This window comes from Lissotriton vulgaris, chromosome 4_1 (genome assembly GCF_964263255.1).
Source record: "Lissotriton vulgaris chromosome 4_1, aLisVul1.2, whole genome shotgun sequence".
In the NCBI taxonomy this organism is placed as follows: Eukaryota; Metazoa; Chordata; class Amphibia; order Caudata; family Salamandridae; genus Lissotriton; species Lissotriton vulgaris.
Genome location: NC_141691.1, coordinates 28,400,853 through 28,421,980, shown reverse-complemented (window position 1 = coordinate 28,421,980; position 21,128 = coordinate 28,400,853). Strand labels below are relative to the sequence as shown.

General features: G+C 41.5%; 1 protein-coding gene across 1 annotated transcript in view; it reads left to right on the top strand.

Moving 5' to 3' along the window:
• The first annotated feature begins 207 nt into the window (after positions 1-207).
• LOC147718267 (indolethylamine N-methyltransferase-like) overlaps positions 208-21,128 on the top strand; it is a 41,868-nt gene continuing 20,947 nt past the window's right edge. The window contains exons 1-2 of the mRNA XM_086966670.1: positions 208-374; positions 10,666-10,873. Coding sequence (XP_086822796.1) covers positions 239-374; positions 10,666-10,873 — 344 coding nt within the window. The 5' untranslated portion in view covers positions 208-238. The remainder of the gene's footprint in view (positions 375-10,665; positions 10,874-21,128) is intronic.

Sequence of the window (21,128 nt, the reverse complement as noted above, 5' to 3'; positions counted from 1 at the left end):
CTACATGCCCAAGGCATTAGAGATTAATAAAAGGCACCTAATCCCCAATGAATTCTTTAGAAACTCCAGACAAAAAGTGTGGATTTAGAAATAGTAAAAACGCACAGTCAAGTTTTGCATTTGTATACAGAGTTCTCTTTGTTTAAAGATCATTTAAAAGTCAGATTTCAGACTATATAGCGTGCATTGAAAGAAACACAGGCAGAACGCGGCAGAAGGTTGCACCTGAGACTCCACCATGGACCTGAAGGAACTCCATGAAAAGCATTATACTGCCAAGGCAGTGAGGGAGATGTATTTGACACAGGACTCCAGCTTTTTTGAGGGTGCCATTTCTGAAATGTTTTCTCATTTCATCAAAAGCTTTTCATCAGGTATGTACTATTCATGTCTCTGCTCATCCACAGACAGTAGTTTTTTATGTATTCTTTTGCAGGCAGATACACTCAGATTATTGTACCAGAATATAGTAGAAACATAAATAATGTGTTCACACCATTTGCTACTAGAGAGTTTATTATGAATTTTAAACACAACATTTACAGTCACATGTGTTTATGTTTAGAAGTTGTGTTGCGGCCACCAGAAAGGAACTGCAAATTCAACCCTACTCATATATGTATGCAAGGTAATGCACACCTGGTAGCAAAAGGGATCTGTCCTGGCCACTCATGCATATTTATCAAAACTATTTTTGAATGAAGTTCCTCTATAGGGTTATTGTTTAGATTTCCATTAGAAAATATAAAGCATGCAGTAGTTATGATTGAGTCTAGTTTTATTTGCAAAAATATGACTAGATGGACATATAGATTCACTTGATCTGCCCAGTTAATGAAAAAACAAAACTAATTGTAATAGTAAAGTACAACAACCATACAATTGATTCTAGAATGCTGTGGCCCTCCAATAGAAATCCAAACAAGCATGAGTAACACAATTATGGAACAATTCAACTAAGTGCATACATTCTTCACAGTAATCCCCCCCAAAACTATGTTCTTCAGAGGAAGAACACCAAGAAAGAGCTTCATTACATAATCTTTATACTAGACATCACATGTTACCAATTGAGGTCCCCTTTCAAGCACCTTCTGTTCCCTGGCCTATGAAAGGTGGCTTTGGAAGCCACTGCCTCTGGTCCTGGCCAATAAAAGGCTTTTTGAAGCTGCTACCTCCGGCACGGGACAATGAAAGGTGGCTTTGGAAAATGTTGCCTCTTGCCCAGGCTAATGAAGGTTAGATTTAGAAGCCAATGCCCCTGGACCATGCCTATGAAAGGTGGCTTTAGAAGCCGATTGTCTCTGGGCAGGTTATATGGAGCAGCGAGTCATGGTTTTAGTCACACTTTTGACAACACAGCAGCTTGTCACTCTCCTTCCAGCTGGTATAAAACTCCAGAAAGAGAAAGAAATACATCCAAGGCAAGCACATTTCAGATCTAGTAAAAAAGGACAAGAGTAATTAAGGTAAAATGGAGAGAATTACTGAAAGAATAAGCGCTGGATCATCCAGGAATCAATAATGCTCTCATGGTGTCAATATCATTATTATTTTTTAAAATGTTATTAACATTTTCAAGTTTTACAACTACTCAAGCTAGAAATGTGCAATAACGTTTACATAGAAATCATTGCCTATGCATAAAATTAATTATTATCATTATATATATATTTACCATTAATGTCTTATTTATGAGGCCAATATTTACACATTATCTCATTCTTATTTAGTCCCCTGAGTTGAAGAACTTTTTAAACTAGGTACATTAGTTAGTTTGTGAGTTTATTGTGTTAGAGATTAAGGCCCCGACCTACTAAGGGTGTATGTTGCACTTGCGCCATGCAAGGTGACACAAGGCAACCCCTGCCCCTAAGTGGCATTTACTGATATAGGCAAAACCATCTTGCCTGGCTCTGCACGGCTCAGTATATAGAGAACAATTCAAGGAAGGGTAGATCGCTGTCTTGCAATGCTCTGTATAGGGAACCGCTCCTTGAGTGGAGCATAGGCATTCCCATGCTTCCTCCATGGATTTTGGCCCAATCACTGATTCACTAAGGCTAGTAAATCTGGTATTGCGTCAAAATGGTGCACCTTTCCAACAGTGAAGTAACGAGGAAACAAAAATGTTATTTCTCCTTGTTATTTCCTCTTTCTGCATGTGTGGCATTCGGCAGCACTAGTAGAATGAGGGAAATGCCTTCAAGCTTTGTTTCTGTGCAGGAAGGTGTCCCTTCCTGCACAAAAAGTATACTGTTTGTTGTACAGGCACTCTCTCACAATGGCATTGGCACTATGCAGCAGACAGTATGCCATTACAAATAGGCAGCAAAAAATGTGTCCTATCTTTGTAAATATGGGGCATTTCTGATATCTCCTTTGCGTTGCGTAAAATCTTAGTAAATATACCCCCAAGTATGGTTGTTTTGTAGCCATTTGAGTTGTATTTTCTCCCCATTACAGGGCCTTTAATATTTTGAGAGGGCCTTCTATGCATGTTGCAATGGTAGTTAATACTATATATGTATGAGGCTGCTTCCAACCTCTTGGGACCCCTCACCCTATTTATTTGGTACATACCTGTAGCTCTTCTAGGACAAGCTTTTATCAGGGCAAACCATCAGTGGTGATCAGTGGCTATGATGAGGGGCTCAAATTTCTTATTTGTTACATCCATTTACGGTGGCCTGGTATTATCTTTCTCATTTTCCTTATATACATGTATTAATTTTTCCAACACTTTTGCTATCGGTTCTTGCACAACCTTCACTTTTCCTCACTGAAGAGCACTCTACCTACCACACTTTCCCAACATACCACAACTTGCCTCCAGTTTTCTAATGCTGGTCTCACGGCTGTTTTCTATCTCAGGGCTTTGGCCCGACAGCGAAAGAACTGCAAATGTTGTGGCCATTTCATTATAGGTTCATGTGTGTATCAGTCATAAGCAGTTTCCATTTTCCCTAAACCTGTCCTTCCCATGGGACTGACCACAAAGTCAAGTAGTGCGTAACAAAAATGTAATACGTCTAGGCAACTCCACATCATATCTGGGGCAGGTAACAGGGGCATATGTGTATAGCAGAGTAATCTTTTCATCTTTTCAAGCAGCCAAACTACAGAATTCTTTACCCACAAACGAAAATCCATGGATAACCACATTATCTTCGGAAAACCTCTCAAGAATTGGGTATTCCCCACAAAAGCACCGTACAGAAACAGAAATGTACAGCATATCTCTCTGCATATAAACATTTATTGGTACTATAGGTAAGTACCTATAAATGTGTATTCATTTATATACACATGTAGAATAAATATATTTTTAAAGCAAATACATCAAATTAATTTAAAGTACAGCACTTGAAAGCTGGAGTTTATTGAATGCATCTTTAAGCTACATATACTTACTTCCATATGTATCTACACGCCTTACATGTACTTATGGATCTATATATTTATAATGTATGTACTAATTCAGTGTATCCAATGCACTACCCTATTTCTCACCTTGTCCCTCTCTCAACATATCCTCTACCTTAACTCTCTGACTCATCTCAAGCCTCGCTCTGCTACACTTTCCGATGCACTACCCTATTTCACACCCTATACCTCTTTCAATATATCCTCTGCCACCACTCCCTCATTCATCCCAAGCCCCATACCACAATTATGATCCCCACATTAACCCTTTCTAGACTCTTCTCTACTCATCATCTCATACCTTTTTTACCATTCTGATCCCCCATAACAAGCCTTTCCAAACTCGTCCCTCTGACTCTTCCCCTCCCTATCCCTTTTACTCATCCCAAGCCTCCTCCTACTCCTACCCTCTAAAACAAAACAAGAAAATCATAATATCTAAATCCTTCTCTCTGCTACTCTTCCACTATCCTTATCAATCAAAAATAACAGACTAACATGTCCAATGAATTTCATATTTCACTATATCAATTTACCACTGATACTTTATGAGTTCCGGGGTAGCATGCTACTTGCTGAAAACGCCATCAGGAGTAGGAAACGCTATATAAATGTAAAATGTTTCCCTTTTTCTATCCTTCTGCTATCCTTATCAATCCAAATTACTGAATAAACATATCCACCCCACACTTAACATTCATATTTTACTATATTAGTTCACCACTAATCGGTTATGGGTTACAGAGTAGCATGCTACTCGTTGGAAACACCTGCTTCAAAAACCCATCAGGGGTAACAAGTGCTATATAAATACAAACTTTTTTCCCGCTTGTATCACTCCGCTGTCCTTCTTAATTAAAAAAACTGACCACCATATCTACCACTCAAAATAATTTCATATTTCATTATACTAATTCACCCCTAATCCTTTACGGGTTCGGTAGGAGCGTGCTACTCAGCAACAAAGCACTTCAACACCCCAATCAGGGGTAACAAGCCCATTATAAATGCAAAACTTTTTCCCTCTTCTATCCTTCCACTGTCCTTCTAAATCCAAATAACTGACTAACATATCCATCACTCAAATTACTTCCATACACTTTGCAAAATTCAGCACTAATCTTTTATGGGTCCCGGAGTAGCTTCCTACTCACTGAACAAGCACTTCCAACGCCTCGTCAGGGGTAGTGAGTGTTATCTAAATCCAATTACAATACTATACAATACAATACAATGTTAAATTGGATATATCTAAAGCAGGCAACACAAGCTGTTGTTTAAGAGCATGCCCAAATCTAAGGTACAGCAAGATTTGTCCTCTCTGGATATCCACATGGAATAAGTGCCCTACAAATTTAAACTCTGCTGTTTCTCAGTGATACAAGTCTTGAGGGGTAAGGTATCCCAGTGTGGTTGGCAGCCCCTTCAAGGAAATCACTGGCAAGTATGACAGCACCAGCCTTGTGTAGGCGATGCTCTATCTCAGACATCCCAGTGCTTCTCTGGCCAGCAGTGGTAGGTCTTCCTTCCTTTTAGTGTACGAGTACCTAAAGTCCCTCATGAAGGTATGTGTGTGGGATCCCTGTTTCACCCAGGTGATGTTCCACAAAACAATATGTGACCCATTGAAGTTGGGACACTATATAGTACACTCTGAAGTATGAGACCACCATTTCACCTCTATTGGTCACCCAATTTAGCTAAGCTGCACCACTCTCAGCTATCCCTTCCCCCAAATCAAGGTAAAACATGGATTTCAGCTCTCTGAATCCTTTCCCTGAGTATAAACCTTATGTTTGTAAAGTAATAAAACAATTGGGGAAGCATAACCATTTATCCCCAATGATTTGCCCTACTACGAACAACTGGAATATGGACCAAAAGGACACACGGAAGATCAGTGATCTGATTGCTCTGTGTCTGTTGCCCTTTATCATGTGTGCTTATAAATGGTACATGTTCATACACAGATTGCAAAAGGCACATGTTTCACAGAATAGCACTTGGACACTCAGGGTGACTTGGCACTTTGGCCTTTGGGGGTTTATAACTGTCCGCCAGTCCTGCCACCTCCTACAGCTGTTGCAGAGTATTAGTTATCCAAGTCAAATCCATTCCCACTTCTCTCATATATGACATCATGAAAGCTGTGTATAGGTGTAAGGAAAGGCCTATTTTTATATGGTTTTTCAACTTATGTTGACAATTTATTTTTTCTCTGAGAGTACACTGAGGCCTGCTAACCAGACGTCAATGCCTGTGCCCCGGCCCTAAACTTTATCTTGAATTGGCTATACCCAATTGGAAATGGCAAACTTACCTGTGAGTCCCTAGTAATGGCACCCTGGTACCTAGGGCAAGTGAGTTAGAGTGGTTCCCTAAGTAAAATGATTTCCATAGTTGATCAGTGCAGACTGGCAGAGTCATCCACTGCTAACTAGACATTTTTCATTTAAAGCAATGGCACAGCCACTACTTCCTCATGTAAATACATCTGTGTAAGTCACCACTCTGGCATTTTTTCGGAGTCCTAAGGCAGGGTGCAGCATATCAAACGGGCAGAAACATGCATTTCACCTGTCCTAGCAGTAAACATGTGATATAATCATTTTTACTGTAGTATCCTGTCCTGTCCGCTGTGGGCCTTCCAAACTATAAACCAACTCATTCCATTAAGCCCAACTTGGATCTCAAGTCAAAATTAATGTCACTTGTTGGAGTGTGCACTTTTACAAAAACTGCCACACTGCCACACTGCCAAAAGCAGGAAAGGTAATGAGTTTACCCCTCCAACTTATGTAAGGATGCCGATGATGACACAGGGAGCAAGCCCAAGCCATGCTGAACAGTTGTGGGATGGTCCCATCGTCCTAGGACCACCACAAACTTAGTTATGGGTAAACATGTTTTTAAAGAAAAAGACCTGCAAAGAATTATGGAACAAACTCTGAGAAGGTAGTGCATATTACTATAGCAGCAGCTCTCCCACTTCACTGGGGAAAACCATGGTGAGGTTTTTCTTTTTTTTAATTTTCTTTTTTATTGTTTTTTCAAATTCTTATGTTGCTTACAAAATCAACATTGCATACATCTCAAGAACAGGTTAAAGCAAACAACCAGTGGCTATCCCTTCCTGCTGCATAGTTGCCCACTGATACAATCAAATTTGTTGTTACACATGGTTGATTAATAAATGCACATTGACAGTACTATACATCTTCTTTTTTCTGATAACCTTTCTTGCTCTTTAGACTACAAATATTGCATCATTGGCTCCCAATTGTCCTTGGGTCAAGAGGGAGCTGGCAGTTTTTCTGCATACAGTTCTAGATTCTCCCTGCAATATACAAGGTCCTTTTCCCATCGCATCCCCACCCTACTCTCTGCCAGCCCCAAGGCAACTCTGATACATTTACCAATGACACCATTCAGAAACAGCATGTAGCACGACAGACACACTGTGGGTTGCATTGTAGGGTAAGAGTAGTCTTAGTTTGTAATCTGTGTATCACCTCTGCCCAGAACTCAGCCACTCGATGGCATTCCCAGCCCAGGTGCCAGAAATCAGCCCCTTTATCCCCACATCTTTTACCTGTATCATTATCCTAGAAGCCATATTTGTGCAGTTTAAATGGTGTGTGGTATGCTTGATGTAAAAATGTCAAGTGAATAATGCGTAAATTGCCGTTAGACGTGAATGCACTAGTTAGCTGACAGCAGTACTCCCACTCCTTCTGAGTAAGCTGATGGTGAAGTCTAGTACTCTATTGTTTGAGGCTTATGTCAATAATAACAACTTTCTCATATCTTGCCGCACTGTATAGGTTTGTGATCAGTTTATGCTATGTGGGGCTAATTAGGAGTGTCTGTAAGGTTTGCAACGTTGGTGACTCATCGGGAAAGGTGTGGTATTGTGCCTGCATCGCCTTCTTAAGTCTGTGAAATTAAAACAAGAATAGCGGCGACTTTTTATGTATGTATTGTAGCTCCTCTACCGTGATGAAACTGCCATTTGGGTAGAGGACCTGCATTTTATCTATACCTACTGATTTCAGGGTTTGCATAGCCCGTGTGGTGTGTGGTAAGCTAATGGGAGAAAGGGGGTATATAGCGGAAGCTTATCTGCCACCCGGCCCACAGCCTGCCAGGCTGCAATTGTGGTGTCTATTGTATTGATTTCCTATTTTGGGGGTAGCTCTGTGCGAATATGACAGTATACACCTCAATGGAATCGAGTGCACATCACCGTCCTCAACTTCCACATTAGGAAATAATTCATGATGCTGGTACCAATAATATGCATATTGCACTTGTGTACGTAGCGACTTCAGATACATTTCTGGGACACTAAAGCCACCTTTACTGTGGTCCCAAATAAATGTACCCCAGCTCATGCAGGGCTGCATGCCTACCCACACCAGCCTCACCAGCAGCGAGTGTATGGTTTAAAAAAATTGTTGGGTCAATTTCATGGATATGTTTTGCAAATAGGTACAGAAATCGAGGCTTGAAAAGAGCTATGCGATCAGCTATTGATGGCCGGCACCCTTGTCAATCTATCTACCTGCTGTTCCAACACAGAGCAAGCAGCGTCATAATTCCCTAATAACTATTTCCGGGTTGTGGTGAACACATACCCCCAAGATATTTAACAGGGTCAGATGACCATGCAAGAGGAAACTCCAGAGCATGAGGGACAGTGATCATGGTCAGAAGTACTATCACTGATTTGTTCCAGTTGATGGTGATCCCTGAGAAAATCCTGAACCTAATATATCTGAAGAGCCACCACAGGGGGACGGTCCTTCTCCTGCCTCGCCGCCAAGACATGGAACTCCCTCCCCACCCACCTCCGCCTGACCCAGGAACACCTCACCTTCAGGAAGCAACTCAAGACCTGGCTGTTCGAGCATTAGCGGACCCCCCTACCCCAGCGCCTTGAGACCCTCTGGGTGAGTAGTGCGCTATATAAATGCGATGATTGATCGATTGATTGATCTGTGCAGAATTGGTGCTAGGAATATTTGTGGTTTCCTGTAAAAGGTGCAATGCTGCCTCTTGATGTCACTGTCTAATGGCGCAAGCTAGTGACTCCAGCATAAGGAAGAAGAGAAGTGGCCGAAGACGGCACCCTTGTCTGGTGCCCATACAGGTCCTAATTGGATCCTATATGAGCTTGTCTACCCGGACATAAGTTGTGGGATCAGTATACACAACTGTACCCATCTACTATAAAACTCAGGGACCCCTATGCGCTGTAGTATTTGAAACATGCAGCCCCACTCAATAGATCGATCGGGGAGGACTAGCATTGGCATTAACGGTTGGAGTCTAGTGGCCAGAAGTTTTGCTAGAATTTTCGCATAAATATTAAGCAGTGGCAATGGGCGATACGATTCGCCGTTATAGGGTGATTTGCCTTTTTTAACAGGGTATATATCAAGGGTTCTCTGAGCGATGGTGGTAGCATTCCTGATTTGTAAGCTTACTCGTACATATCTAACATATAGTGTGTCAATTCATCTGTAAATTCCTTGTAGAATTCACAGCTGAGGCCATCTGGCCCCTGTGTTTTCTTATTAGGCAAAAAATGAATTGACTCAGCAGCTTCAATTGGTTGACAAAGGTAGTCACGCTGTCCAGCGGAAAACCAAGCAATGCAATATCTGCCAAGTATTCTTCTAGCTTCTTGGAATCAATTCCTTCTTTTGAGGTTTACAACTTAGCGGAGCAGTTATGAAACTGCACAACAATTGCATGCGTAGGATAATGATCCCCCCGTGTGATCTGTAATTTTTGTCATGACTTAACGGTCCATTCTAAGTTTGATCTGAGCAGCCAAATGATTCCTAGGTCTGCCCCCCTCGCCAAATGTTTGGGCACATGTCTCTTAGAGAGGTAGCACACCTCACAAGTCACCAATTCATTATACTCTTGAATTAGGTCTTTAACTTGAGCAAGAGTATTTGTGCACAAGAGGATTTTGTAGTCACTTTCAAGCTGCGCCAGTGTGTTTTCCACTCCAGAAAGTTGGCCCCAGATATCCTTAAGTATACCTGCGGCTGTGCTGATGCATCTTCTTCTGATAGTGACCTTAAAGGCCTCCCAGAGAGTGGCAACACTGCTCACGGACCCCTTATTTAAATAAAAATATTGGATTATGGCCTCCCTGATCGTTGTGGTGTGTAAAGGCTCAAGCAGCGCCTCTGATCTGAAATGCCAAGTGAACTGATGGGGGAGCAGGGAGCCAGCGTTGCTACAAGTAGTCGATGATGCTCTATTCATCATGGGCAATTGAGAATCCTGCCTTTACATAGTACTGGACCTATCCCTAGCATTTGATCCAATGGATCACTTATATCTTCTGAAAATCAGATTGAAATCAAAGACTCAAATTTGAGTTTGTTTGAGTTCAATTGCAGTAGTCTCTCACAGCAAGTAAAACTGTCTAACTGTCTTTTTAACCCACCCCATACGCTGTTGTACACTTTACATGGCAAACCAGTTGTCCTTCTTCAAGAGGGTATCTGTCCTTGCGGAAATCTTGTCGGCTACATGCCCCAACTTGACCCCATCAGAGATTTTTAACTTTCCAAAAGTTGTCTAACTCTGATCATATAAATCTTCACAGTGACCTCCTCCAGCAGCTCCTCGATGGCACTGCCTTCTCTTCGGACACCACTGGCAACCTTGCCCTGCTGAATTTTACTTTTTCGATATTTTTCTTTGAAATATCTACTAAAAATCAGCTTTGGCAGTTCTAACCGTGCTCTATAACAGTCATTCATGTCTTTTGACTTTCCATAAGTATCTGGGGTTGGCGATTTAACCTTTTTAAGTGCTATTTTTTACTTAGAAATTTAAGAATTTATAACTCTAGTTCTAATGATTGGATATTTGTAGTTTTTATGTCAAAATATTAATTAAAACTAACTCTATTGTTCCAAATTGGCGTGGGACTTTTCTTGTGTTGTTACTTTATTATTGATCAAGTGCTTCATAAAGACTTCACACATTGCATCTAAGTTAAGACTGAATATTTAAGCCAAGCTACTGCAGGGCTAATCACAGGTAATTTTACACTGAAACATATTGTGGCTGTTGCATGAGAAGAGCTTACACCCTCCTCAGCCACCAACTCAATTTCCCACATCCATGTATTCTTGTGTGCTAAGGAAGAAACATGTGACATTATAGGTTTTCAGTTTGCTTACGTATGAACCTTTTTTATATACACAGGTGATGTTAAAGGAGAAACCTTGACTGCACTGTCCTTTGGCCCCTACCTCTATTATTCTCTCCCAGTCTGTGAATATTTCACTGAGATCACCTTTGCCTGCGCAGATGACAACTCCATGCAGGAAATGCAAAAATGGATGAAGAATGAACCTGATGCCCTGGACTGGAGTCATATAATGAAGCTGATTTGTGAGCTTCGGGGCCGCGGGTAAGAGTCCTGCTCTCTAGTAAGACTGTCCTACTGTGATGTACTATTCTGACTCTGCATGCAAATCTCTTTTAAAGAACGTTACTGCTCATAAAGTGGAGCAGCTATAGAAGGGGAGAACTAAAGAAAATTAATGTTTTTGATGTCACTGATGTGAACTTTAAAAGATGGAATAATCTATGTGCTATATTTGGGCTTCTATGATCACCAACTCAGTTACGCACAAACACAGATAAACCAAAGGCTTGCTAAGCTACCATTGATTCCATTTTGACATAGTTTTTGTTACATACATGTGTCAATACCATATCAATTTAGCTCTAGATCCTGATGAAAGTTCTGATCAATCTACTACATCCAGGCACCCAAATATATAGTGCTACCTCCATGTCCTCAGCCTGTGTGATGAATGTTGAGCATTAGTGAGAGTGATAGGGAGATGATCTTTTGGCTTGTGCAATTCTCTCTTGGTTACTAAATCTTTAAAGGATTACTATTTTAAAATGATGAATCCTCACTCCCATAATGTGGCATTCTTTATAACTGGATTCAACCTGTATCCATTGGAGGCACCCAACATGCTCCTGACTTCTGACCTCTCAGTACAGCATATGGGTGGAGTCAATATGCCAGGTTTGCAGCTTGGCAGGATTAGTTTTTATTTTGTGACAGGACTACCACGTCAAACATTTTAGGACCAACTCAAATAAAAATGTTGTTTATGTTACATTTTGTTGTGTCAAATGTAGCACATGAGAATATGAGAATGCCTAATTTTTCCCCCAATGTGACATGCCCAATTGAAAGACAGACTGACCAAAGGACATGAGCAGGGGTTACCTCTTTCTGTTTCTGAAATGAGCCATCTAAAAATAAACCACTAACAGAGAAAAACATTGGATTCATTCAAATAGCAGTGACACTATTTAGATTTCTGTATAACAAAATAAGGAGTACCACCAAAGATAAGGCTAGAAAGCGATATCGGTAGGATGAGACTCTAATGAAGAAAAAGAAGAAGTCCTTCTTTGTTTTTAAGGAACCCCTCACTCACCGACCTGGTCGGTGACATGCTTCATCATCGGGGCCACCTTGACAGCCGAGTGCCGTCAAGGTGTGCTGCAACACCTGGGATACAGTGGAGCGGGTATGTGAGTGATGAATGTAAAGAAAAAAGTCAGTGAGTTAAAAATTGTCCTGGTATGACTTATCCAAAGATTATTTATTCTAAGACTACTGGACAATGCTAAAAACAGTGTATGTCGATACAGTGAAGGTTTAATTAGGACCAAATGTATCTGTGATATGTGTTAGGTCTACATGTTTCAAACCAACAAGGGGATTTACCGGTTTTTCTTCAGGACCAAAAAATAAAAAGGAATTGGGTGGTCAGGGTATGGGTGCGCGGAGGGGCGGCAAAGGTTGATGGTCGATGTTGAGCATCAGAAACTAATATGTTTCGAGCACTGTGACCTCTTCCCTCAATCCCCGTGCAGCCATTAATCCCCCAATGAGGAGTTTTTTGCATTTTAATGTAACCACCTCTGGGTTACATTTTTTTCACCCTCATAACAACTAGTTATTTGGGTCAAAAAGGGTTGCAGGTATGGCAGGGTGTTAGTGTACCCTGACCACACAATTCCTTTTTAATGGTCTCAGAGCCTTTTGAGAGTTTCTTCAAATGTAGCAGAGGTGACAATCTTCTCTGGGGATGATGTTGGTGAAGCACAAGATTAAGGCATCTTTAAAAGAGATGGCTTTGAAGGATTTGGGATGTCAGGCCTGCCAGAATGAATGAATGAATGAATGAATTGAAAAGCCTTACAGAGCTGCCCGAAGGCATCAAGGCTCTAGTATCAGTTAGTATTGGTTGGGAGGGAGAAGAGGTAGCAACAAGTTTATCCTCCTGTCTGGCCATTAAATAGTAAAAAGATAAGTTTTCAGTGCCTTGTGAAATGAAACGTGAGATTGGAGGCTGAAAACGGAGTGAGGAAGCAAGTTCCACAGAATTGCTCTAACTCCTCATATCAATTTTAAGTGCTTCGGAAAAAGAGAGGAGATTCCTGCCTGAGTATTGCAGTGAACTAGGTCTAGGGGGAGTCTATTTTTGGAACACGTTCCTCAGTTGTCCTGGTTCAGTGTGAACAATTCAAAGAGACTTGAAGATAACTAATGTATTCATGGGTAGCCCATGAATTTTCCTAATCCCCTCAGAAACTGATTGAAATTTGGAGAAATCCAGAATCAATCTGGCTGCAGCATTCTGAACCAGCTGCAATTTGGCAAGTTCAGTCTTATTATTATCCAGGTAAAGGGCATTACAGTAATCCAACCTGGATATATTAAGTCCCAGTGCCACTTGCTTGCGTGCTGGAAAAGGATAAAAGGAAACATGTTCCTAAGGGATTTAATAATCCAAAAAACAGATTGAAAGCATCCTGTTGACCTGAAGGTTGAATAATAGATGCCTGTCAATCAGTACTCTGAGATTCTTAGTCAGTTGGAGTAGGTAAGGCCCCAGCCTATCTGGCCTATCTGGCCCCAACAGATTGGACCACAAGGATGGTTGACCACCAAAGATCAGGAAGTCCATCTTTTCTCCATCAAGTCATAAGTCGTTTGTTTCCATCCATGAGGCAACAGCTTTCACACTGTTTTTAAACTTGATGCCAGTCGCATCCCTGTCCCTAGAGATAGACATAATGATTTAAGTGTCATCGGCGTAGGACCGTGTATGGAGTCCAAACAACCATATGAATTTTGGCAGCAGGGAGACATACAAGTTGAATAATGTAGGGCTCAGGGAGGAACCATGAGACACCACACATGGCATTATTATGGACTCAGAGTAGAACTGAGCTACCATGAATAACCATCCGTGACTTGTAACTCAGAAAAGATGCCAGACATTTTAGCGCAAAGTCTGTAACCCCCTGTTCCTGGAGCTGCCTGAGAATCCAGGTCAGGGAGGCGGTATTGAAAGCTGCAGATTGGTCCAAAAGGACCAGCGCTGCTACCGTCCCAGCATCCACCATCAAATGTTTTTTTTTAACTGCAGATTTGAGCCCAGTCTCAGAACCATGGTTGCTCCAGAATCCAAACTGCAATACAGCCAGCTGTTGAAATTGTTCTTGACAGTTCATCACTTGGACATTAAGAAGTTTGATGGGTACAGGCTATGGGATGATAGTCTTTTAGTTCTGCAGGTTGCTAAGTTAGGCATTTTAATCAGAGGCTTGACCACCACTCTTTTCCAAGATCGAGGAAAGCACCCAGATGAAATGGCTTTGATCAAAGTTTCAGTGAGATGGGGAACTATAATCCTTGATCCTAATTGCAAAACATTGGATGAGCAAGGTTCAAGTGGGGAGTCTGATTTGACACTGCTGTCTGTTTTTGTGTAAGAGACAGGCAGTAGGGTTGTCTTTACTAGAGATAGTTCTTATTAGCCCTAACTTATTCTGAAAATCCAATAGAAGACTCAGAGTTATGATGGTCAAGATCTTTGTTTATATCAACAACTGTAGAGCAGAAAAAAGTGGCCACTTGGTGACAAAAGTCATGAGAGCCCTCTATACCAAAAGACAATAGGGGAGTAAGCAAGGGATCAATCAATTTAAAAAGATCTCTTGATGATTTAGCTGACAGAGGCTCATTTGTGCCGTACATGGCAACATTTCCTCTGTGCCCGCTCTTGACAGTGAAAGACCAGTCTAAGTAATCAAAATCTCTCTGAGAACCAGTGTGCTATGGGCATCTTTGTTCATGTATAAATTTCCTTATGTTGGACCACAATATTAATAGGTTCAGTAAGCCACAGGGAATGCTTTGTTGCGGCCTATTCAGCATCCTCATAGTCTGTCTATTTACAATTATTCAAGGCCTTGGATCGGGATTCTTCACTGAACCTTTCCAGTTTCTTCTAAAGACTGTATTCTTTCCACCAATGAGTTTCTCCTGGTTAGAAGACCAGGAGGGTCAGAAGGAGGCTCCATAGTGGTCAGTCCAGGTAAAAGGGAGTGGATTAGCAAGTTTAAGCCAGCTGTCTTTACTGAAAATAGCATCCAATGTGTGGCCTGCTTTGTGAATAGCTGCCATGATTAGTTGAGAAAGCCCCCAACATGACATCATTTCTTTAAAATCCAGACTGTTCTTGCAGATATAACTTTCCAAATGGAAATTCAATAAATCCAAGAGCAGTGGGAAGTTTTTTTTGCCCAAGTAGGTTTCTAATAATTGGATGAACTTAGATATAAATGTAAACCTGAGTCCAGGTGGCCTGTAGACTAGGATTCCTTTGTAGTATAGCCATCATGGAATGCACAAGTGAGAATGGGTGTCAGTGTAGGTATTTTTCTATGGAGGAAGAGGTTCATGGCCCAGAACTTGAAATTAAAGGGCAAGAGTTCCAGGGCATTAAAGGGTTTCCCCGGGACAAGCACGTTTCAGCTACATTCTGGGTTTTCACATAGACTTCCAGAAATATATAGAAATGATATACAAATATGTTGATATCAGACAAGAGGAGAAAAAGGTAAGAAATGAGACTAAGGTTCAGGTTCTCAATGGTGAAGCCTTTGAAAGATCTTTGAAAGATCTGAGGGCTTTTGTTCTTTTTTGGTTGACCTCCGTGTGTTGGCTTTAAGCAGCGCAGGTTCATGAGGACATTTTCTTTTTAGGAGTTGTATATAGCATGAACATGACCCATCGGGGCATCAGAGCACTGTATAAATAGTAAACAGATAGAGGTATAGACAGTACATGTTGTTAAAATAGCAAACATGTTAAAACAGGCAAATCTAGAAGGAGCAAGAACAGAAAATAATGTATATAGCATGTAGCAAATAACTTAGTAGATTCCTAGTAGATTCAGGATCCAGAAATGTCTACAGGACAAATAGTTAAGCCGAGTGATTTCAGGAATAATTTTGAAAGTATCTATTCAGCAATAGCAATTTTACTTCTATTTTGAAGGATGTCGTTTCCAAAGGTATTGTGTTCCATATTCTTGGGCAAGACCGGAAAAGGGGCGGTTATAAGTCTTATTTTGTTGAACTTACATGGCTTCAACAATACAGAAATACAAATTCTTAGGGTTTGAATTGCACCAGATAGTTTTAAATTTTTTTGGCAGGTAGACAGCAGTGTTGTGTTGAATAGCCTTATGCATTTGTACCCTTGCTTCAAACAGTAGCCATTTGAGATGTTTTTGATGTGGCCTATATTGGTCATATTTTCTGGATCCCATGATGAACCTGACAGCTTAGTCCAGAGAGGTCCTTAAAGGAGCCCCCTGTGTAATCTAGGCATAGGTGGAATTTGCGGAGTTGCCTCATGCAAAATTCTGCGAAACAGCACGAAATTTCTGCGAACACGCGGAAGTTAGTGTGCTACCGGATATTTTGCTACGCCTGTTGTAATCTATGCATGGTCACTCTCAAGGAGTCAGGGGCAGACAAGCATCATGCCAGAATGAATCCTGCCTTGTGTAATCCCCCTACTTCTCGGGATCGAGGGTATTGGTAAGAAAAACCCACGGCAACAATTGTACTGCTATGTTCTTGTTTAATATGCACAAGTACACTTAGAAATGGGAAAACAATAGTAAGAGCGATTCTAGTCTCGCACTACAAGGTCTCTCATACGTTACCCATCAGCCGTTGGCTCCTAGTTCATTAGGGCCGATGATCAAACCGTCCTCTGCATGGACACCTGTCCCGGTGTCCGGCCAACAGAGGACACTGTGCAGAGAAACGGCCGAAAATGCAGTTCGAAAACGACTGATGGGGAGTCACGCTGAGGCTGCAACTCGCCTCGGGAACACCTAGCCTGGCGCTCCACCGAGGGGTCAGAATCAATAACGTCTCAAAACAGAGACGCAGCAACCACCTCCTTTGGTGGGCGTCTCTGTTCCTGTCCGTCCCGGGAGCGTAAAAACCAACGCTCTACCAAGACTCCAATGCTGTAGAATGAAACGAGCTCTGCTCGCTTCCAGGAAACAATACCGGAGGTCCGAACATCGGTACTTACTTCCAACGCCGAACTGCTCACAGCTCCTTGTTCCGTGAACCATGGGAAATCGGGACACAACGGACCGCCGACCAGGAATCAAAATATTCGACAGTGTCCCTTCGGCCAATGCGCTTTAAGTACGCATTTCCGGGTGTGTGATGCGCGCGCTTAGCATGCCGGATCTTGTGGTTCCTGAGCCTTCCGTGACGTGATCTGTCTTCTTTGAGGCTGTTGTGTTCAGCGTTTCCACCGTGCCCCGGAGATCCTGACACCTTGCATATTTATCAAAGAAAATGCCACAGTTTTGTGCAATACCTCTACTCAACTGGAGGACTTTCTACTGGCTAATCAGTAAGTGCTACCTCGTTGGGTAAATGTATAGTACTTTTCCTACACTACAGCTGCATAAAGGGACAGAAGAGTTGTCTCAAGTGAACATGTGTCTGTAAATTTGTCACGGGCCTGAGGTCCCTTGATTGAGCTGTCTTTCATAATAGGGAAATACCAGGAAGATGTTGCATACCGCTAATGTCTGTGGGGCATTTCCCTAGTGAGTGTGGGGCATTTCCGAACGGACGGGGCTTCAATGCGAGTTCACATGCCTCATGTTTATAAGGATTGGAGGCCGAAAACAGCAGCAGATGAGGAGAAAGCAGCATCCTTTTCCCAGGAACTACACGGGGATTGCGCTCGAGAAACTCATGGATGCAAAGACCTCCATCAAGGCTTGCAGCTAATTTTTGACAGTAGATATGTGGAGAAAGCACACCTGCCCAGCCTCGACCGAGCTCACGATTTTAGTTTCCAAATGGACGGGGATTGAATGCGAGTTCACATGCCTCTTGTTTATAAGGGTCAGAGGCTGATCAGAGAAGGAGAAGAGGAGAAATCAGCCTTTTGGTCAAAGGAACTACACAGGGATTGCACTCGAGAAACACCTAATTTGTGACTGTAGATATGTGGAGAAAGCACACGTGCCCAGGGGCCGATTAATGCGTTATTGAATTTGAGCTACTACTCGGGCTCCTACAAGTTTATTTATATGTAAGTGCTTCCTGGTGAGGTTTAATTACCTCAGGTCCCCGAATTCCATTGCGCCACAGACCGCAGACCTTTTGACATTTTTTAATTCTGCACGGAACGCGGAAATGCTGAAATTTAGCAAGTTCTGTGAGTGGAATGGAATTTGCCGCCCACCCCTAGTATATTCCTGCAGGGGTAGCACTCCTGTACTTTAGTCGAGAGATGTATGGGGATTGGACTGCAAAATGAGAGTCATCCAGGGGCAAGAAGGGATTGATTTTCCTTAGAATATTCAGTTGATATTTGGCTCCTCCAGTGGTTTCACTGATGTGATCTTGCATATTCAGTTATTTGTCCATTTTTTTGCCTACTGATCTAGTGGAATCAACAACATGTGGGGCACAGTTGGGTAATGTTAGATTTTGAGCTGTTTATCTAAGGGGGCAGAGAGATTGTGGGGGGCAAGAAATTCCTTCTTGAGTATGTTTAGCATAAGGTAATTGTAGGTTACCCTTTTTTGGGGTTTTATTAGGGAGCAGTTATTATATCTTCAGGTGAGGAAACTTTCAAGTATAAATACATATAACCATACGTGTTTGAGTGTTTAAGAATTTTAGTAGGAGGTTCAATGAGCACGTTGAATAGTGTAGATGAGAGTGCGGATCCTTGAGGTACTCCAATCGATATTGGTGTAATGTCCAGTGGGGTTGATTGACTCTGTTTCATTGGGCTCTATTATTAAGGAATGAGGAGAACCAGCTGAGGATGGGACCAGATAACCCCATCCTTTCTTCTACAGGTTGTTTATATTGTCATGTTTAACCGTATCAAAGCAGAGGAGAGATCCAGTAGTATAAGCAGTTAAGGTTCATTCTGGTCAAGTATTCTCTGGAGTAGTCAAGGAGCCAAAACTGCTTGATTTGGTTGCAGAGTTGAAGACGTACATATCTCTCTAGCTATTGGACATAGATCTTTACGCAATCAGGAATGCCCAAGGAGAGAGATGCATTGAAAATCTTGGACCAAAGTGGGAGTATGGAAGATCTAAGCTCTTTGATGAGGTCGGTGTGCAGAGGATCTTTGAAGTAGTTTGAGGGTTGTATCGACTTTATTTTTGAGTATCTCAACTTCATCCGGAATTTCGAAGGTATTCCATGCAGCATTACTTGTTGTAGTAAAATCTGAGTAAGACTACCTCTTCATGGGAAGCATTGGTAGGAGACTGCGTTGGGCATGGTTAAGCAAACATTGAGAGGAGAGTTGTAGTTCTGATTTAATCTTCCTCGTTTTTTCCAAAAATTGAGTGAAGAAGTCATCACCACTAAAGAAAGACAAGTTATCTTCAAGGCGTGGGTTAGATCTGCCACTAGTTTGCTGTTTGAGGATTTGACATTGTTTTTTGAGTCTCGTTTGGCATTGTCCAGTTGCGCCCTAACATATTCTGCTTTGGAGCTATGGATAATGTCTTATAGGAACTTCGTATTGTCTTCAAGTACTGAAGGTGAGTTGTGGAAGGGGAGGTTCAACATGATCACTTGGCAAGCCTTAATATACACCTAACCTTATTAAAGTGGCTGATAAAACAGGGTTAGAAGTGTTTACTTGCTATTCATTTAAGCTGCTTCGGAGCAGCAACTGGATCAACCATGTCTGAGGTGTTTAGGGTGACTATTGAGCAATACATACCTGCTATACTGCCTCCAACTCTTTCAGTTGTATCCAGTCTGATGATGTCATAGTTGAGGTATTCAGTCCTTACTAGGGGTGTAGGAGCTTTGTATTGAATGGTTTGTGATGTTGAATGAAGTAGGAATAACTCGCATAATTTGCTGTAGAATAATTATGTGAAATTACAGGAAAACTTAGTGATATTACATAGAATTATGCAAGGAGCGTAAACCTGCATTTTTCTTTGCAAAAAATGCACCGTCACATCCAAAATAGACTTAAAGACGTTTTGAATTTGAGGGAATCCTGTTCCTCCAAACACACCAAACGTTGATGGGGAGCACTTTAGTTCCTAGTGTAGCAGGGTTTTATGGATACAATTTATAAAGGAACTGCATACTACATGAGGAACTGCATACTACATGACGGGAACCCCTACCGAACACAAATTTCAATGTGGAAACACCACATAGAAGTGTAGTGTGGAAAGGTGACTCAATGATAGCATTAGCTTTTGTCACCTGGCTCAATGATCAGGACAGGAATTTAGAATTCACGCACACCATCAACAAAGACTCACTAACATTCCAGGATGCAACCTTTTAGCATAAAGTAAATAGTCTCCAATTGACACTTTTCATAAACCTAATGCCAAAAATAATCTGTTACTATTTGACAGTTTTTACCCTCGGGCATTACGAGAAAATCTCGCAGATGGCCAATTCCTCCATCTGCGTAGGAACTGCAGTGAAACCAACGATTTCAAAACACCATGCCAATTTGTTGGAAGAAAAACTCAGGATCCAAAAATACCAAGAAGACATAATATAGAGAACAAAAAAAAGAGAAAGGAACCAAACTCAGGATGCACATTTGGAACCTTCCACACACCGAAAAAAAACAAATCCACCCTTAGTATGGAAGATATTAAATACAGTTAAAGGCACTGTTCTCTCACAAAAGAGCGGCAAGCCTACGCGACACCCTAGTGCACATGAGACCTAAACTGAATTATAGATCTGTTACCATCATACATATAGCACTAAGACACCCTCGAGTCCCAGTACACTACCCATGTGGACATTGTAGCGTGTGTCATCTAACTAAACCAACAAAAGAAATAGACCTGGGCCTATGCACTCCATGGGAACTAAGGAATCCGACTAAATCCAATACTAAACAAGTATTCTACTTGATTACCTCCCAAAGTAATTTAAAATACAAATGGACTACTAGAATAGTAAGCATTAGAATGTGTGAACACAGGAGCTCCATACACTGCAGATGCAACTGTACTGAAATGGCAGAGCGTTATCTCTCAGCAAATAATACAGCAATTGACGTAAAAGGGATTGTTTTAGAACAAGTAATAGCTAAGACTAGGAACCTAGAGAAAATCTTGTATGAAAAGGAACAAAGATGGGTATACAAATTATCCACTCATATCAATGGCCTGAATGATAACATACCTTGGGGGGATTTTATGATAATTTTAGTGATACCAAAAACACAGATGATAATGTCATACTGGTTTAGTGAACATGGCAGAAAG